At 43.9% G+C, this 19,206-nt stretch overlaps 1 protein-coding gene across 1 annotated transcript in view; it reads left to right on the forward strand.

The window, feature by feature from the left end:
* Window positions 1–11,149: 11,149 nt before the first annotated feature.
* The window catches only part of LOC124777977, a 166,638-nt gene continuing 158,581 nt past the window's right edge, over window positions 11,150–19,206 (forward strand). The window contains exon 1 of the mRNA XM_047253540.1: window positions 11,150–11,247. Within this exon, the coding sequence (XP_047109496.1) occupies window positions 11,168–11,247 (80 nt within the window). The 5' untranslated portion in view covers window positions 11,150–11,167. The remainder of the gene's footprint in view (window positions 11,248–19,206) is intronic.

The following is a 19,206-nucleotide window of genomic DNA, read 5'->3' on the forward strand; positions in this document are numbered from 1 at the left end:
TATTGTTTGTTTTCTGCTGTTTTTGAGCTCCACGACTTCTTTCTTTGCGGTCTGTTACATTTTACTGTCAGCTGTATTACATTGTACTATTCCTATATTACGCTAAGTTTGTTAAAATCTTACGAGAGCTATATAGATGCATATGTATTAATCCATATACATCAGTCATTTCAATGTTTACTTAACACATTAACAAAAAAGGAAAGCATATTTTTAAATTTCATTTACATTTTATTCATTTTTGCACTTATCTGTAATCTGTCAAATAGAGTGCGCTATTATTGTGCCTTCAGCGCCACGTAACGGCAGTTGAATAATTTACCGTCTTATCGGTGATTTCGTCACCGCCAGTATCCACCTACATATCGAGAAAAGACGTATTATTTGACGATGTACATTGCGTTGACGTTTTAAAGTATTTGGTACGTATTAGTCATGCACATTACTGTAATTGTATCCTGTTAATTATGAACTCTTCTCATTTTTTGCTCTATTGAAATAATGGGCATCCCATAGTTATTTTATTTTTTACGAAAAATAGTTTTTTAATATGGGGAAAGAAACGTGCATCCTGTGTTTATACTTCTTGTGTCATGATACATCCGATGATGACAGTTTGCCGAAATGCTTAGCCAAAATCAGAATTGAATTTTCTCATTATGAGAATATTGAAGGGCGATCTGTTTTAATTGTTAAAAATCATTCAAAAGCCAAGATCACAGAAAATATTTTTTATTCAAAACAAACATTTTCAACAATCTTAGCTGTTATCTTCAAATCTTAAACAATTTTTTGCACTGTTTTTTCTCGTATGTTGTATCTTGTAAGCCATCATGTGAACTGATGTGTTATTATGCACCGTATGTGTATCGTATAACAAGCGTCTGTAGTGATTTCTGTATGGACATGGCTTTTGGACAAGGTGTTGTGTATTTTTAAATATTTTAGCGATGACAAACGTTTATAATGTGCTGAGTTTTATCCACTTGACATCTTGTGCACGAGGTCACCGTGAGATGAACATGTTTTACTACAAAAAAATATTTAAGACCTGAAGATGACAGCTAAGACTGTTGAAGCCGGTTGTCTTGAATAAAAAATTTTTTGTACGACCTTGGCTATTGAATGGTTTTCAAAGTCAGTAATATTGAAGTGCGACCGAGACAGAAAAGTTTCGTGTGTTTGTCCGTGATTACGCCCGCGGACCTATGCAAAGACGTCGGGTGTCTGCCATTTTGAAAACAATTGTAGCTTCTTCTATGGAGCTTCTTCCCCTATAAAATAAATAAAATAACCAACAACAACATCAACAACGGCCAGGACAATAACCTGCACGTACGGTGACACACGGAGGGAATATATAGCTGTATTAGCGCTATTACCAGAAAAAAGTGTTATCAGTGGGGTATTTGGAAGTTACAGCCCGTAGCATAATGACGTCCGCTATCGCCAAAAGAGAGTGATGAGTGCTGCAGTTCTCCATCTCAGCGCCCGCGATAAGGCGGCAGGGGTCAGCAGGGAGACGCTTGCACATAAACGCGGACGGAAAAAAAACGTTCATTCCATTTCGCTGAGTGCAGACAGTGGCACAACAAATTATTCCCCGAGCGCGCTGCGAAGCTACGTCCTCGAATAACGAGCACGGGTGTGTCCTGAGAAAGAATGAGACGTCTGCTGCCTAATGGAACGAGAGAAGGAAAACTACTGCTGGCGGCGGAAGACGTAGCGGGCGGGAATGGACGGCAACACTCCAATTCTACACCTATCTGTGCAACCGAATGACTGTGAAGCGCATGGCAGTGGCTACTTCCTACTGTACCACGTATCAAGGCTACTCCGGGTTTCATTCGCGTATGGAAGCCCCAAGGAGAGTATGCAGTCCTAAAGCATCGACTGCACCGACCAGCGCAACGCCGCGAAATGGCATCAAGAAGGCGCTGACCCGCGCCAATGGAAAGAGCAGGCAGCGCCACACCTCCAGAAAGCCAAGAGTTCATCGCCCTCTATCAACGCTGACTTAACCGGCCGCCCATCAATGGTCGTCCACAGTTCGGTCGCAGACTTCGGAGAATATTCAGCCTGCGTTCTGCGACTATAAAACTACCTTCATGTAAGAGCCACAGGAAGCACCTCAAGTCACCTCACAACAGGAAATTCAGTTATGCTATTTTCCTTTTTAGAAATAAAGTGTTCTGTTAATTTAAATGTGTTATGTACAGATCATTTTGGATTCCTGCCACCGGCCATCGCAACTTCTTTGTTTATGTCGGTGCTGGTTCCCACTGTAGCCGACACAACATAAATGAGTAATTTCACTGACCCACTTTATGCCACCCACTAAGGCTCAAAAAATGGTTCAAATGGCTCTAAGCACTATGGGACGTAACTTCTGAGGTCATCAGTCCCCTTGACTTAGAACTACTTGAACCTAACTAACCTAAGGACATCACACACATCCATGCCCGAGGCAGGATTCGAACCTGCGATCGCAAGCAGCAGAGCGGTTCCGGACTGAAGCGCCTAGAACCGCTGGGCAACAGCGGCCACTAAGGCCATTTCATGTCGATTCTAAGCAAGCGGTCTATCTGAAACGTTTTCCTCGACCACCCAAAACCGCGTGATTTCAAAGCTATGTGTCGCAGTTTTGACCTCCATGGCAGAGGTGTCAAGAAAAGGGATGAAACGTGGACAAGAGGGGCTGTGACGATCTTCCCATGGTGTAACATGTCCACGGCGGCGTTGGCCAGAACTGTGGTGAAATTTGGTGCCAACGTGACACCATTAACCCACCGTACACGCCACATGAACTTCTGAACTACCGCCTTTTCTTCATATGTGTCAACACCTTGCTGTTTAAAGCGCCGCCTAGCCCGAGGGTGATATCGGAGGGCGCCACGCTTCTGCACCATTACAGAGAAATACATGAAATGTATTCGCAGCTGCGAATATTGATAACCATCAACTGTATAATGGAAGAGCAACAATGAAAACTTGTGCCGTACCGGGCCTTGAACCCGGATTTCCCGCTTATAGCGAGCAGTCGCCCTGACAGGTCCTAATGGAATCACAATTCGATTTACGAACAGTACCCTACGACATTGGCCCCTTACCTAGCTTGCATTTATCGTAAATGTGTCGGCCAGCACAACCAAGCGACTAGAAAAAAGCGCAGGTGACTCCAATATATAAGAAAGATAAAAGAACGGATCCACAAAATTACAGACGAATGTCCCTAACTTCTTTTACCGCAGAATTCTTGAACATGTTCTCAGTTCGAATATAATAAACTTTCTTGAGACTGAGAAGCTTATGTCAACTATCAGCGTGGTTTTGGAGAGCATCGCTAGTGCGAAAAAAAGGTTGTTATTTTCGCACATGATATACTGCGAGCTATGGATGGAGGGCAACAGGTAGATTCCACATTTATACATCCCCGGAAAGCATTTGAAACGGTGCCCCATTGCAGGCTGTTAACGAAGATACGAGCATATGGAATACGTTCGCAGATATGTGTGTCGAAGACTCCTTAAGAAATAGAACCTAGTATGTTGTCCTCGACAGCGAGTGTTCAGTGGAGACAAGGGTATTGTCTGTAGTGCCCCAAAGAACTGTGACAGGACCGCTGTTATCGCCGGCCGCTGTGGGCGAGCGGTTCTAGGCGCTTCAGTCCGGAACCGCGCTGCTGCTACGGTCGCAGGTTCGAATCCTGCCTCGGGCATGGATGTGTGTGATGTCCTTAGGCTAGTTAGGTTTAAGTAGTTTCTAAGTCTAGGGGTCTGCTCTAAGCTCTAAGCACTATGGGACTCAACAACTGAGGTCTCAGATGTTAAGTCCCATAGTGCTTAGAACCATTTGAACAATTTTGAACCGCTGTTATCCTATAGATACAGGATGTATCATAATTAATGGCGTAAACGCATACAGTTGAAAGTGCACGATACTAGAAGCAAAAAGTCTCAGTAGGCATAGGGTCGAAAATGCATACCTGAAGGGCTACGAGCAATTTTTCAGCTTCGATACTGTGAAGCAAATCTCTTCTACTGCAAGCTCTTTGCTTTCCATATTTTGGGAAGTAGTATATGGACCAAAGCAAGAAAAAATGTCCAGTTAAACATTTGCTCTAAAAGCCATACCTTAAAAGTTTCGACCCTATGTTTACTGAGACTTTTTTGCTTCTAGTATCGTTTACTTTCAACGGTATGCGTTTTCACTATTAATCATGATACACCCTGTATATAAACGATTTGGGGACAGGGTTGGCAGAGGAAGAAGAAACCTGTAATGTTCGCGTACGGTATTACTAGTGTCCTGCTTGACACGGTCAATTCGTTTAAATATCTGGACGTAACGTTGCAAAGCGATATGAAGCGGAAGGAGCATGTGAGATCTGTGGTGGGAGGGTGAATGGTCGACTTCGGTTTGTTGCAAGAATTTTAGAAAAGAGTGGTTCACCTGTAAAGGAGACCGCATATAGGACGCTGGTGCGACCTATTCTTGAATACTGCTCGAGTGTTTGGGGTCCGCAGGGGCTCGGATTACCGCGCTGCGAGGTGTCGTGGTTGCAAAGATGGACCTCTCCATGTACGTCGGGAGTGAAGTTGCACTTCATGCAGCCTATTGCGCACAGTTTATGCATGGTAGCTTACATCTTTGGGCGGGTTTAGTGACAAGTCTGAACAGTCAAAGGGACTGTGTCTGTGATAAAATATCCACAGTCAACGTCTATCTTCAGGAGTTCTGGGAACCGGGTGATGCAAATTTTTTTTTTATGTGTGTACAATATAGGTGATGGTGGTCACATTAACCTACCCTCATTTTGTTTGCGAAATTACATTTTTAAAATCGTCGGTAGACATAAAACGTGCTTCTAAATTGTACCGAACACTTTCTCAGAAAATTATTTTGAACAATTAGTTCAGAAGCACTCGACTTCCTAGCAACAAATAATCTTAAGCAAATAGGGAGCATCACGACGGATACGGGGATTAGTGACCACAAGGTTGTTGTAGCGAACTGAATACCGCAACATCCAAACCGACCAAACATAAACGCAGAGAGCATCTATTTAAGAAATTGGATAGAAATTCGCTTCATGCTCTTCTCAGAGACGGTCTCCACTACTTCCGATTTGACTATGTGAGCGTAGACCAGATGTGGTTTGAATTGTAAGAAATACTATCAACGGCAATTGAGAAATATATACCACATAAATTAACAGGAGAGGATACTAGTCCTCTATGGTACACAAAACTAGTCAGAATCCTATTGTTGAAATAACGAAAAAAGCTTACAAATTTAAAAGATTGTAAAATCCCCAAGATTGGCTAAGTTTTACAGAAGCTTGAAATTTGCACGAACTTCAGTGCGAGATCCTTCAGTAATTTCCACAACGAAACTCTCGCCTCGAAATGTGGCACAAAACCCAAAGATATTCTGATCGAACGTAAAATACACCAGCGGCAAGACATAACCAAAACCTTCACTGCACGGTAACAATGGTGGTGTTACTGATGACAGTGCCATTAAAACTGAGATACGGTTGTCCGAAATTCCTTCACCAAAGAAGATGAAGTAAACACTCTAGAATTCGAATCTGCAAACATGAGTAACGTAAATGTAGATATCCTCAGTGTAGCGAAGCAGCATAAATCACTTCATAAAGGCAAGTCTTCCGGTGCAGATAACGTACCAGCAACGTTCCTTTCAGACTATACTGATGCAAAATCTTCATACTCATAATCAAGTACAACCGTTCGCTGGGTAGAAGATCAGTACCCAAACATTGGAAAGTTGTAGAACTCCCACAAATACTGAAGAAATGAAATAAGAGTAATCAGTTGAATTATAAACCCATATCCCATACGTCGACTTGCAGCAGGATTTTCAAACATATACTGTGTTCGGACAATATGAATTACCTAGAACAAAACGATTTGTTGACAGATAGTCAGCAAGGATACAGAAAATATCGTTCTTGTGAAACACAACTAGCCCTTTATTCTCACAGAGCAATGAGTGCTATCGACAGGCCTGTCAAATTGATTCCATATTTTTAGATTTTAAGAAGGTTTTTGACACCATTCCTCACAGGCCACTTCTAATCAAACCGCGTGCCCAAGGAGTATCGGCTCAGTTGTGTGACTGGATTCGTGGTTTCCTGCCAGAAATGCTACAGTTTGTTGTAGCTGATGGAAAGTCATCGAGTAAAACAGAAGTCGAATCTGACGCGCTCCAAGGAAGTGTTATAGGTGCCCTGCTGTTACTGATCTACATAAAAGACACAGGAGACAATCTGAGCAGGCCTCTTAGACTGTCTGCAGATGACGCTGTCATTTACCAATTTGCAAATTAATTTAGATAAGATATCTGGCAATTTGACACCAAATAATGAAAAGTGTTGTCATCCATTTGAATACTACAAGATATCAGCTGAATTTCGGTTACAGGATAATTGCACAAATATGAAGGCTGTAAAGTCAACTAAATATTTAGGAATTACTTTTACGAATAACTTAAACTGGAACCATAATAAGATAATGTTGCGGCTAAAGTGAACCAAAGACCGCGATTTACTGGCGGAACACTTAGGAAGTGCAACAAGGCTACCAAAGAGATTGCCTACACCGCGCTTGTCTGTCTTCTTCTGGACTATTGGTGTGCGGTGTGGGATCCGCATCAGATGGGACTTCTCGGCGGTGTCAGAGATTTTCACCTGTCTCGAGATGACTGGGTGTTTGTGTTGTCCTCATCATCATCATTCATCAAAGTGGCGAGATTGGCTGAGCAAAGGTTGGGAATTTGTACGGTCGCTGATAACCGCGTAGTTGAGCACCCCACAAACCAAACATCATCATCATCATCATCAGATGGGACTAACAGAGGACATCGAGAAAGTTCAAAGGAGGACAGCTAGTTTTGTATGACGCCGAAATAGGGGTGAAAGTGTCACTGAAATGATACACGAATTGGCGTATCAATGATTAAAACAACGGCGTTTTCTGTTGCGGTAGGATTTTCTCGTGAAATTTCTATCACAACTTTCCCCTCCGTTCTATTGGTGTCCATCTATATGGAGATAAATGGGTAATCATGATAAAAGAAATCAGAGTTCACACAGAAATATTTAAGTGCTCGTTTTTCGCGAGAGCCGTTCCAGAGTGGAGCAGCAGAGAAGTAGCTTAATGGTGGTTCGATGAACCCTCTGCCATGCGCTTGACAGGGAATTTCAAAGTAGTCAGGTAGATTCAGATGCAGATGAAGTGTCATCTTTCACCCTAACGTAGATCCCGGGCTATGCAATACAACAGTACATCACAACCCCCAACGTGCATTACGAAGTAGTAATATACACTGGCGGTAAAAAGGATCCCAGTACCAAGAAGGAGTTGTGTGACATAAACGAAAGTTTGTATACGTGTTTCTGCATCTAAAAGAATATTTCTACTCAGACTTCGTGCCTGAAGCATAGGAGCGACACTATGAGGATGTAAATCAGGTTAGCTTTAAATACACGCTGTAACGGTCGTGAGCGCTAGTTGCCTTTGAAATTGGACGTGTTGAGTTGATGTTAATCAAGAATGCGTTTAAGACAATAAAGATGCCATTATCAGAAGCTCATTGAGTTTGAATGAGGTCGTGTGATAGGGGTACGAGAAACTGGATGTTCTTTCTGCAGTATTGCAGAAAGACTCGGCAGGAATGTAGTCACTCTACGTGATTGCTGGCAGTGGTGGTCAAGAGAATGTCGGTCGCAAGAAGACCGGTCTCCGGACAGATACGTGGCACTATCGAGAGGGAAGACCGCCATCTTCAGCGCATGGCTCTAACTCATCGCACTGCCTCTGCAGCAACAATATGAGCAGCAGTGCACCACAGTGACACAGCGAACTGTTACAAATTGGTTACTTCAAGGACAGCTCCTAGCCAGACCCCCTGTAGCGTGCGTTCCACTTACCGACAACCACCGGTATTTGCAATTTCAGTGGTATCAAGCGAGAGCTCATTGGAGGGCCGGGCGGTGGGCTGTTGCAGTTTCTGATGAAAGCTGATTCTGCCTCGGTGCCCGTGACTGTGTGTTGGTTAGAAGGAGGCCAGTCAAGGGCCTGCAACCAACCTTGTAAGTAGGCTGTTTAGGTGTTTATGTTGGTAACGCCACGTAGCGCTCTCTATTAAAATCACTGACTGCGCTGTGTGCAAGCCGCCAGCAGTGGTGTATGTGGGGAGAGAGATGCCAGAGTTCTGAGATGTTAATATGAGCGGACGATCTGGATGTGTGTCCGACATTATATATATATATATATATGTGTGTGTGTGTGTGTGTGTGTGTGTGTGTGTGTGTGTGTGTGTTCGTGACATCCAGTTACACTATTAAAGTAAGTACATTGTTTGTTCTCTTTCAAAATCTTTCATTTGCTAACTATATGCTTATCAGTGGTTTCAGTAGTTAGTGCCTTCAGTAGTTTGAATCTTTTATTTAGCTGGCTGTAGTGGCGCTCGCTGTATTGCAGTAGTTCGAGTAACGAAGATTTTTGTGAGGTAAGTTATTCATGAAGGGTATAGGTTATTGTTAGTCAGGGCTATTCTTTTGTAGGGATTATTGAAAGTCAGAGTGCGTTGCGCTAAAATATTTTGTGTCAGTTTAGTAATGATCAGAATAAGCAAAGAGAAAACTGTCTCAGTACGTTCAGTTTCACTCTGGAGTTTGAAAATCAAGTAACGTAGAAATTTTACCAGCACAGTCATTCTTTTCATTCAAAGGGGAAGTTTCAACCTGTCTACGCCCTAGCTCACTGGACCTGTGGCTGGAGTTATGATGTGGGGTGCAATAATCCCACGCACTCTGATTGCAAATGTGTACGTGAATCTGGTGATTCGACATTTGTGCTACCATTCATGAACAGATTCCATGGGGTGTTTTCCAACAGGATAACGGTCTCCCAAATACCGCTGTTGTAACCTAACATGCTCTAGAGAGTGTAGACATGTTACCTCCCGTGCTCGATCACCAGCACCGCGTGTGCTTTCCGCCAATTCCCTACGCTGGTCTGCAGTTGCTGTCCGAGCTGAAATGTTGTCTTCATAGGCTGCGTTTCATGTGAGCGACGAAAATCAGAGGGATCCAAGTCCGGGCTGTAAGGGGGGGGAGGGGGGGAGGTGATTAAAAACTTCCTATCGAAAACGCTGCAGGAGCGCCTTCGTTGCAGCTGCATTATGCGGCCGAGCATTGTTCTGAAGATGGACACTGCCTGATGGCAACATTCGTCTTCGCTTGCTCTGAATTTCCCTTCGTAGGCGACTCTCTCGAATCGCCTGATCCATCCACTGAAGACGATCATCGGGTTCACACTGGTTTCCCTTGCCGACTGCCTGCACCGTGAACGTTTGTATATCCTGCCTCGAAGTTTCTGCGCCATTGCCGCACTACGCTGTCACGCAAGACAGTTCCGTTATGTGGGCTGCATCAAATCAGGCGGGAACACGCAAGTTAAAAGCAACAGTCGATATCGCAATAACACTTGTTTATTTACTGTTTCGGCAACCGTGGCAGTACGATAAAACCGAGGAGCCGCCAGCACGGGCCATAGGGAGCCTAAAATTCTGAAGATGGCTTTCACGTAAAGTTGGCTGCTCTCATTCGAGTTTTTCATTCTGAGTGTCTCCTAAATTTAGACAACATTGTCTATGGAGTGCAGCGATCTGGTGCTATATTTAGGTTAAAATCAACTGTTGAGATCGTAGTAATATTTGTTTATTTACCGGTTTCGGCTTACGTGAAAGCCATCTTCAGAATTTTAGGCGCCCTGTGGCTCGTGCCGGCGGCTCCTCGGTCTTCTCGTGATAGCGTAATCGTGGTAGTACGATGAGACCGAGGAGGCGCCAGCACGAGCCATAGGGGGCCTAAAACTCTGAAGATGGCTTTCACGTAAGTCGAAACCGGTAAATAAACAAATATATCACCAGATAGCTGCACTCCATAGACAATGTCGTGTAAATTTAGGACACACTCAAAATTAAAAAATCGAATGACAGCACCCAACTTTCATTTGGCTATAGACTCTGTTGCTGTAGGCTTTTTTACTTGTTTACTGTGCGTTCAAAATCGATAAGTGCGACGTGATGCGATCGACAAGCATACTAGAGACACTGTACATCACATATGTACGAAGTTTCATCAGATTTCACTGTGGATTTAATCTCGCAACCGATCCCGATCACGCAAAAAAGAACTTTCTTGTACTTTATACTTATATGGATATGGTGTATGTTCTATCGGACATGTCCGAAAGAACAGACACCAATGATGACCTGCAACCGTCGAGAACGAAATTAGAATTATATATTAATACTTCCAGCTGCTGACGGACGTTGATATATATATATATATATATATATATATATATATATATATATATATATATATATATATATATATCAAGGGGGCAGGTGAAAACGTGTGTCCCGACCGGGACTCGAATGCGGGATCTCCTGCTTACATGGCAGACGCTCTATCCTTCTGAGCCACCGAGGGCACAGAGGATAGTGCGACTGCAGGGACTATCTTGCGCACGCCTCCCCTCCCGCGAGACCCACATTATCACCTTATACGTCCGCACACTACATTCGTAGTGTCCCTACCCAACATACTCATTACTCATTCAGGTGAGAATGTGGGTCTCGCGGGAGGTGTGCGCGAGATAGTCCCTGCAGTCGCGCTATCCTCTGTGCCCTCGGTGGTTCAGAAGGATAGAGCTACTGCCATGTAAGCAGGAGATCCAGGGTTCGAGTCCCGGTCAGGGCACACATCTTCACCTGCCCCGTTGATATATATCAACGCCCGTCAGCAGCTGAAGGTATTAATATATAATTCTAATTTTTTCATGTACTTCCTGTCTTCCATTATCATGCGTCAAAGCTGACGTATGTGTTGGCAGGTTCAGGCCAGCAATTTCGATGTAGTGGAAGAGCGAGGGAAGTGCGCCTTCCGTCCACAGAGGAGCTTTTTCTACGTGCGCGCACGACCTGCCGCAGCCAGCAGCTGTGGCAACAGAAGCAGACGTGGTAGTGGGCGCGGCACTGCGCCGGCGCATAGCGGCAGCGACACAGGGGGCTTCGTGCCCGTGTCCCCAGCAGTAGACAACAAGTAGCCCAGTGTCGCAGCCGAGTTACCATGGAGACGCTGCGGGTGGACGTGGCGCTCGCCGAGCGCTTGTTCCTGCAGGCGTTACTGTGGCTGCGTCGCTACTCCAGGTGGGGCGTTTGTGTGTGTATGTATGTGTGTCGCATAGTCGTCTGGCATGTGTTCGTGGCGTTCCCTGCACTCAAAGTCATCCTTTCTTAAGTATTTCATCGACAAAACAATGATGAATTACACCGGCTGCAATTCATTCGAAGAGTTTAGTTTCATGATTCACTTGTGCTGGCACTGTGTTCCATGTGCCAAGAAATAAGTCAGAACGTGTATCCACAGAACTACATTTATTACGCAAACACAGTTCACAAACAGTCACAATATTAACAAGCTTCAGTCATGTTTTACCAGTGCTGCCAACCTAAATTTCGTAGGCAGTCACAAAAATTGAAGTACTGGAGTTGTAACGACCTACCTCATGCTCAATGCACTCAGAACTACCTGTGACGTCTGTCACAAACCCATACAGGCTAATTTCGTGGCGATGCTACAAACTTTCAAGGATGATTGGGAAGGGTAAATGTGTCAGTCTGAGGTAAGGAAGAACGGTCCGGAAGCGACAGTCTAAAGTTATGGTTCAAATGGCTCTGAGCGCTATGGGACTTAACATCTGAGGTCATCAGTCCCATAGAACTTAGAACTACTTGAACCTAACTAACCTAAGGACATCACACACATCCATGCCCGAGGCGGGATTCGAACCTGCGACCGTAGCGGTCGCGCGGTTCCGGACTGAGCCGCTAGAACCGCTCGGCCACTCCGGCCGGCTCGGTCTGCCATCTTAGTAAAATAAGGTAAACGTAATTTTTACGAAATTTAAAACAACCGTAAAATCATGTGTAAAATGCCTCATCATAAAGGAGATTGTGTGCTGGTTCCAAAGCCCATCTCAGTTTTTACGAGTTCGCAATATCTTCGAAGTCATCGAGTATTTAAGACTGTGATTGCTGTTTTATTGATATTAATTCACTCTGATGAGTTTGTGTTACAATTGTATGTGCAAAACACGAGCTTTTGTTCTGTTGTGTCACTTGAATGAAAATAGTCGTTTAAATGAATTTCATTTTTCTTCTTTCTCTTGGCCCTTAATCTGTATCTTCACGCCCCCCTTAAGCCACACCCCTCTCCCCTCTGTCATCGGGACAGAATTTGTGCACTAAAACTGCATGCGTGTAGTGTTAGCTCATATTACGTGTGAAAGTGTAAAAGCGTTTCTGAAATGTTTGCGAATTGTATAACTGATGGGCGGATCCGATCAGGGGCCAGCACGCCTCCCCGAATCTCGGAAACGGAGTGTTAACGCGCGTGATCATCCGGGCGTGTCTTTTAATTGCATTTTAATATTGCATCATAAATTCCGTCCTTCATACTTGGCACAATTTTGTAATTACCTAAATGAATAGATCCCAGTGAAACCTGTGATGTTTAGTTGCTACAGATCTTCAATTGCCGCGCGGGATTAGCCGAGCGGTCTAGGCGCTGCAGTCATGGACTGGGCGGCTGGTCCCGGCGGAGGTTCGAGTCCTCCCTCGGGCATGGGTATGTGTGTTTGACCTTAGGATAATTTAGGTTAAGTACTGTGTAAGCTTAGGGACTGATGACCTTAGCAGTTAAGTCCCATAAGATTTCACACACATTTGAATTTTTTTTTTTTTAACATTAGATCCTCAATTCATGGTAGCATAAAGGGAAGTGATGAATTTAATTGGTTTCAACATTTGAAAAATGGACTTTTTTACATGAATTCTGAAATACAATTTCAGAAGGATGGTATCGCATCTATGGAAGCACCAAGCATTCAGCAATGTAGTGCTGCTGTTATAAAAGATTAAGGTCGAAGAGTCTGTTGTTACTGGTCGTCATCGACTTTGCTTTAATAATCGGTAGTCCTCTTGTAAAACGACAGCCTATTGTAAAGGGAAGAGACACTTTATTCGATCACAAACACTCGACCGTGGACACATAGGCAGCGGCTAAGATCCAGTCATATTCGTGTTGACAGGAGCATGTGGAAGGCGAGTTTCACACTACACTCCACAAATGATGATGTCTCTGGACTTCCACGGGCCGCTAAGGTGACCCTTCCGTTGGGGAGCACAATGGCTGCTCGTTTCTCATGGCCGCTTTTCGCGCCCAGTCCAAAATTAAAGCTCACCCCAAAATTAATAGATATTGAACCATATGTGTCACTGAAGAGCCAGTAGACTCATTTGAAGCGTAAAAGATGGATGATTACGACTGTGAAGACGCGCCTTCGATATCCACATTAGATTATAAGTTTTTGTAAGTTAAGTGTTGTAAATAGTTCCTGAACTGTAAAAGTGAATATCCTGACAACACATTATCCTAGTGCAAGAAATGAGGTGTCTACGGATACATCTAGTAGAATTGTATGGGACTGTGACAATAGATTTACTGCAATTGCTCATATTTTTAAATGAGAGGCCGAAAAGTGCATTTCGCGCAATTAAAAGCAGCTTTTCTTACTAAATAAATAGAGAAATAGTAAAAGTAGCGGCGGTACTATAAACTTTACATGTATAGGAAATTATTTAACGTAAATTTAAATTGTTTGTTAATATTTACTCTTATAAATCCGAAAACGGAGAAAAACCATAGAAATTACTGTTTATAAATAAACTATCGTAGACACAAGAAAACTGATAACAGCACAATATTTCTGGGAAAATGTCCGTGTGATTTCATGTATTATATGTGTAGAAAAGATTAAAATTAAGAATTTCAGCAATTTTCACGTTCACTAGTGTAACTGACTTCAGTGGTGCTTGACCGATATTTCCTGGGTGAGCAGCGGAAATTTGGAGCAGAGTGTACGTTCGGACACCGTTGGAGGCGGTCAGGCTGTGTTAGCCTGTGTTAGGAGACAGTTTTATCTGATGAGTGATGAAATCGCCGTTAGTTCGCGTATGTGAATTATTCAGAGTTCCTACATAGATATTTTTCAGCATCTGATGGGCTTGCTATTTTTCAGATTGCATGTGACACAAGCCGCACTTTTAAGGTTTCAGTGTGTAGTAATTGTGGAATTTATAGTCTGTGAAACGTAAATGGTTTTCTAAAGATAACACACACAATTAATAATGGTTTATTCAGCCGCCTCCAAGATCTTAAGAAACTCGGTCAGGCTCTAAAATCAGTTTATTGTGAACTGACTCTATTTTTCTATGTTCTTATAGAAAATAAACTCAAATTTGTGAAATTTTAAAATTACATGAGTGTGTATGTGATTTTTGCATAGCAAATCCTGCTTGCATTTCTACTAAATACTTTAATGGAACACTGGGTACATTGCGATGAACGTGAGTTGGCGCCCCATAGACGAAACGTAACCAAACTTGTGAAGTCCAGCCACATTTACGGGGACCCATAGAAGTGTTTGTGTTGTGTAATGTGTGGGTAAATCTTTTCCTGCAGTAGCACATGGGGGCTCCGAGTTGTATAGAAATTGTGAACACTTTAGAACTTTGATTTTCGGCGAGTTGATGAGAGGATGTATTTTATTTCACCATCCACACCAAATGCACGTTCCCATATAACCCGTAGGGTCGCACACTGTGAAACTGTATCAAATGGCGTTGCCCAGGAATATTGCAGACCTGTTATTCATGTTCTTGCGAGAATTGTCGTACTATGGTGCTGGAAGTCGGCGAGAGTACGACGAAGCACCGCCACCTGTCATCATCTGGTGATGACAGAGCGTCAAATTTTCGTGGCAGATCGCACGTGCTCCTGTGCCAAGCGATGCGACCTATGCAGGACAGCCCGCCCCGAGGTTGGAGGGGGGAGTACGGTGTCAGGATAGTTGGCGGCGGAGGGTTCATGAGCAGTAACAGAGCAGTGGAGGCACAGAAATATGTGTCTGTCAAAATCAGTATTTTATTTTCTGCTCGTACATTAGCGCTGTGTCGGTGTAGGCTAGCGACCACGCCCCCCCCCCCCCCCCCCCACTCCACAGGAAGAGGGTAGATGGCTGGCGAGGTGTCTGCTAGCGACAGGCCATGGCCTCACACCTCTGCTCGGTGTGCGGCACGCGACCCCACTGTGTGAGTCACGCCACAGTTACGCGGCATTGTGCTCTGTTCGTCGTAGGAATAAACCTGATGTAAACAAACACAAAAGCGATAATTGGTCAGAAGCCGTAGCACACGTACACTGGGACTGTTACGCTCTCCGAAGTAGATCCCATTTATGCCATTTATGCGTTGGATATCTTATTACTAAGTTAAGTGGAACGAAACTTTACAATATTCGAATGTATTAACGGCCAACAACGCTTTTTCTTAATCACGCTTTAACTATACAGTGTGTTCCAAAAAGGTACGGCCAAACCTTCAGGTAACATTCCTCACACACAAATAAAGAAAAGATGTTATGTGGACATGTGTCCGGAAACGCTTAATTTCCATGTTATAGCTCATTTTAGTTTCGTCAGTATGTACTGTACTTCCTCGATTCACCCCCAGTTGGCCCAATTCAAGGAAGGTAATGTTGACTTCGGTGCTTGTGTTGACATGCGACTCATTGCTCTACAGTACTAGCATCAAGCACATCAGTTCGTAGCATCAACAGGTTAGTGTTCATCACGAACGTGGTTTTGCAGTCAGTGCAATGTTTACAAATGCGGAGTTGGCAGATGCCCATTTTATGTATGGTTTAGCACGGGGCAATAGCCGTGGCGCGGTACGTTTGTATCGAGACAGATTTCCAGAACGAAGGTGTCCCGACAGGAAGACGTTCGAAGCAATTGATCGGCGTCTTAGGGTGCACGGAACATTCCAGCCTATGACTCGCGACTGGGGAAGACCTAGAACGACGAGGACACCTGCAATGGACGAGGCAATTCTTCGTGCAGTTGACAATAACCCTAATGTGAGCGTCAGAGGAGTTACTGCTGTACAAGGTAACGTTGACCACGACACTGTATGGAGAGTGCTACGGGAGAACCAGTTGTTTCCGTACCATGTACAGCGTGTGCAGGCACTATCAGCAGCTGATTGGTCTCCACGGTTACACTTCTGCGAATGATTCATCCAACAATGTGTCAATACTCATTTCAGTGCAAATGTTCTCTTTACGGATGAGGCTTCATTACAACGTGATCAAATTGTAAATTGTCACAATCAACATGTGTGGGCTGACGAGAATCCCAACGCAATTGTGCAATCACGTCATCAACACAGATTTTCTGTGAACGTTTGGGCAGGCATTGTTGGTGATGTCTTGATAGGGCCCCATGTTCTTCCACCTACGCTCAATGGAGCACGTTATCATGATTTCATACGGGATACTCTACTTGTGCTGCTAGAACATGTGCTTTTACAAGTACGACACAACATGTGGTTCATGCACGATGGAGCTCCTGCACATTTCAGTCGAAGTGTTCGTACGCTTCTCAACAACAGATTCGGTGACCGATGGATTGGTAGAAGCGGACCAATTCCATGGCCTCCACGCTCTCCTGACCTCACCCTCTTGACTTTCATTTATGGGGGCATCAAAGCTCTTGTCTACGCAACCCCGGTACCAAATGTAGAGACTCTTCGTGCTCGTATTCTGGACGGCTGTGATACAATACGCCATTCTCCAGGGCTGCATCAGCGCATCAGGGATTCCGTGCGACGGAGGGTGGATGCATGTATCTTCGCTAACGGAGGACATTTTGAACATTTCCTGTAACAAAGTGTTTGAAGTCACGCTGGTACGTTCTGTTGCTATGAGTTTCCATTCCATGATTAATGTGATTTGAAGAGAAGTAATAAAATGAGCTCTAACATGGAAAGCAAGCGTTTCCGGACACATGTCCACATAACATCTTTTCTTTATTTGTGTGTGAGAAATGTTTCCTGAAAGTTTGGCCGTACCTTTTTGTAACACCCTGTATAGTTTCTATTTCAGAAATCTTGTACAGTCACGCTCTCTGTACTGTTGTGCTCTCATTGCCGCGCTATCAATACGCAGTATGAAAATTTCTGAGACTGCTTCCTGCTCCGTGGTGAAACTGGACCGATACGCGTTACAAAATATTAAATCGTGCGCCGACAAGTCAGACGCAAAACGAAGTAAAATGAAAATTGTAAAACTTTAAATTCCAAGATGCTACTCCAGACGGGTGTAAAATGAATGTGGGCAACGGAAAATGCTGAACGCGAAAATGAATATTTGGCCCTGTTTGACTAACCCCTGAAGCAGATCTTATCCGGTTATCCTTCCGGCGTCGCTGCAACAGCGGCCGGCAGCCGCTGTATTGTGCTTCAGCGCTCAGGTGTCCCGACAGTCCGTCTTGGGTTACTTCCTGTGTTAGCAGCCCAACACACCTGTGCGGGAGTTTCCACCCAGGGCCTGAGTTCCGCTGCCGTTTCATTTCCACTGGTGTTCCAACCTCTGCTAGTATAGGCAACCATTCATTACGCCAGTTTGATAATATAGACACTCCATCACCTTTCATGCAGTAAGCGTTAACAACTATCTACAAAGCGTACATGACAATGTCAGTCTTCTTTAAATATTCATATATACGGCGTACAACCTATCAATTGATACCTAATTCAGGTTCTAAATCACGGCAAAGTACGTAGATGAGTGCTTGTAAGGTGCGAAATTATTGCCACCTTACAGGGGAAATTATAGCCACCTTACAAAATTATTGAAAATATCACCCGGGGACTTGGAAAATCCACGTGTAATTAACTGCCAGAACGGTAATTTGTTATGAAACGAAACAATAACGAAGCAAAAGACTTTATAAGATATCTGTATAGAATCTATATAGCAATGTAATTGTTCTTTTACTCGCTGGTGCAAGAAACCAAAAAAACCAGCGTTATTACATACTCTCTCTGTTCTAGCCTTGAAGAAAACGCAAGCTACGGCGGCCATTTCGCATTGTAAGTTGTGAATTTTAAAGAATATATTGTTATTTATGCTAATTGCGCATTTTTCTTTCATGTATATAGTGACCTTTATGCAGAAGTAAAAGTAAGGTTTATTTTTCAAAGTTATCAGTACGCTTGATAAACAACAAGAACGGCCGAACAATCGACCATTCTTGGCAGACGTGTGGATGCCCTCAGACTTTTCGTTACTTAGGGTCAACTGCCAATTTTCGCACCATACAGATATCTTTTCTAAATCGTTTTGCACTGTGTTTTGATCTTCTGATGGCTTTACTAGTCGATAAACGACAGCGTCATCTGTAAACAACCTATGACGGTTCCTCAGATTGTCTCCCAAATAGTTTTTTTATAGATAAGGTACAGCAAAGGGCCTATAACACTACGAATTGTGACCTGTCTGACAGGAAATCACGAATCCAATCATCTGCAAACAGCAAAACGTAGTTTTTATTTTTCTGTGTATTATGCATCTACGAACGGAAATGAGTATATAGCACGTTTTTTGATTGTAACTTATGGCTTTGACGTAGTGTTTTCTCATATGTTCACTACCAGCCGCTTGTGTGGCACAGTGTAAAAAGTCTTCCGAGAACCCAGAAATACGGAATCAATTTGAGATCCCTTGGAAATGGCACTCAACACTTCATGAGAGTAAACAGCGAGTTGTGTTTCACAAGAACAATGTTTTCTAAATCCATGTTGACCGTGCGTCAATAGATCGTTTTCATCATAATTTTCGAACACAATATACACTCCTGGAAATGGAAAAAAGAACACATTGACACCGGTGTGTCAGACCCACCATACTTGCTCCGGACACTGCGAGAGGGCTGTACAAGCAATGATCACACGCACGGCACAGCGGACACACCAGGAACCGCGGTGTTGGCCGTCGAATGGCGCTAGCTGCGCAGCATTTGTGCACCGCCGCCGTCAGTGTCAGCCAGTTTGCCCTGGCATACGGAGCTCCATCGCAGTCTTTAACACTGGTAGCATGCCGCGACAGCGTGGACGTGAACCGTATGTGCAGTTGACGGACTTTGAGCGAGGGCGTATAGTGGGCATGCGGGAGGCCGGGTGGACGTACCGCCGAATTGCTCAACA

This window comes from Schistocerca piceifrons, chromosome 2, assembly GCF_021461385.2.
Source record: "Schistocerca piceifrons isolate TAMUIC-IGC-003096 chromosome 2, iqSchPice1.1, whole genome shotgun sequence".
NCBI classification, from domain to species: Eukaryota; Metazoa; Arthropoda; class Insecta; order Orthoptera; family Acrididae; genus Schistocerca; species Schistocerca piceifrons.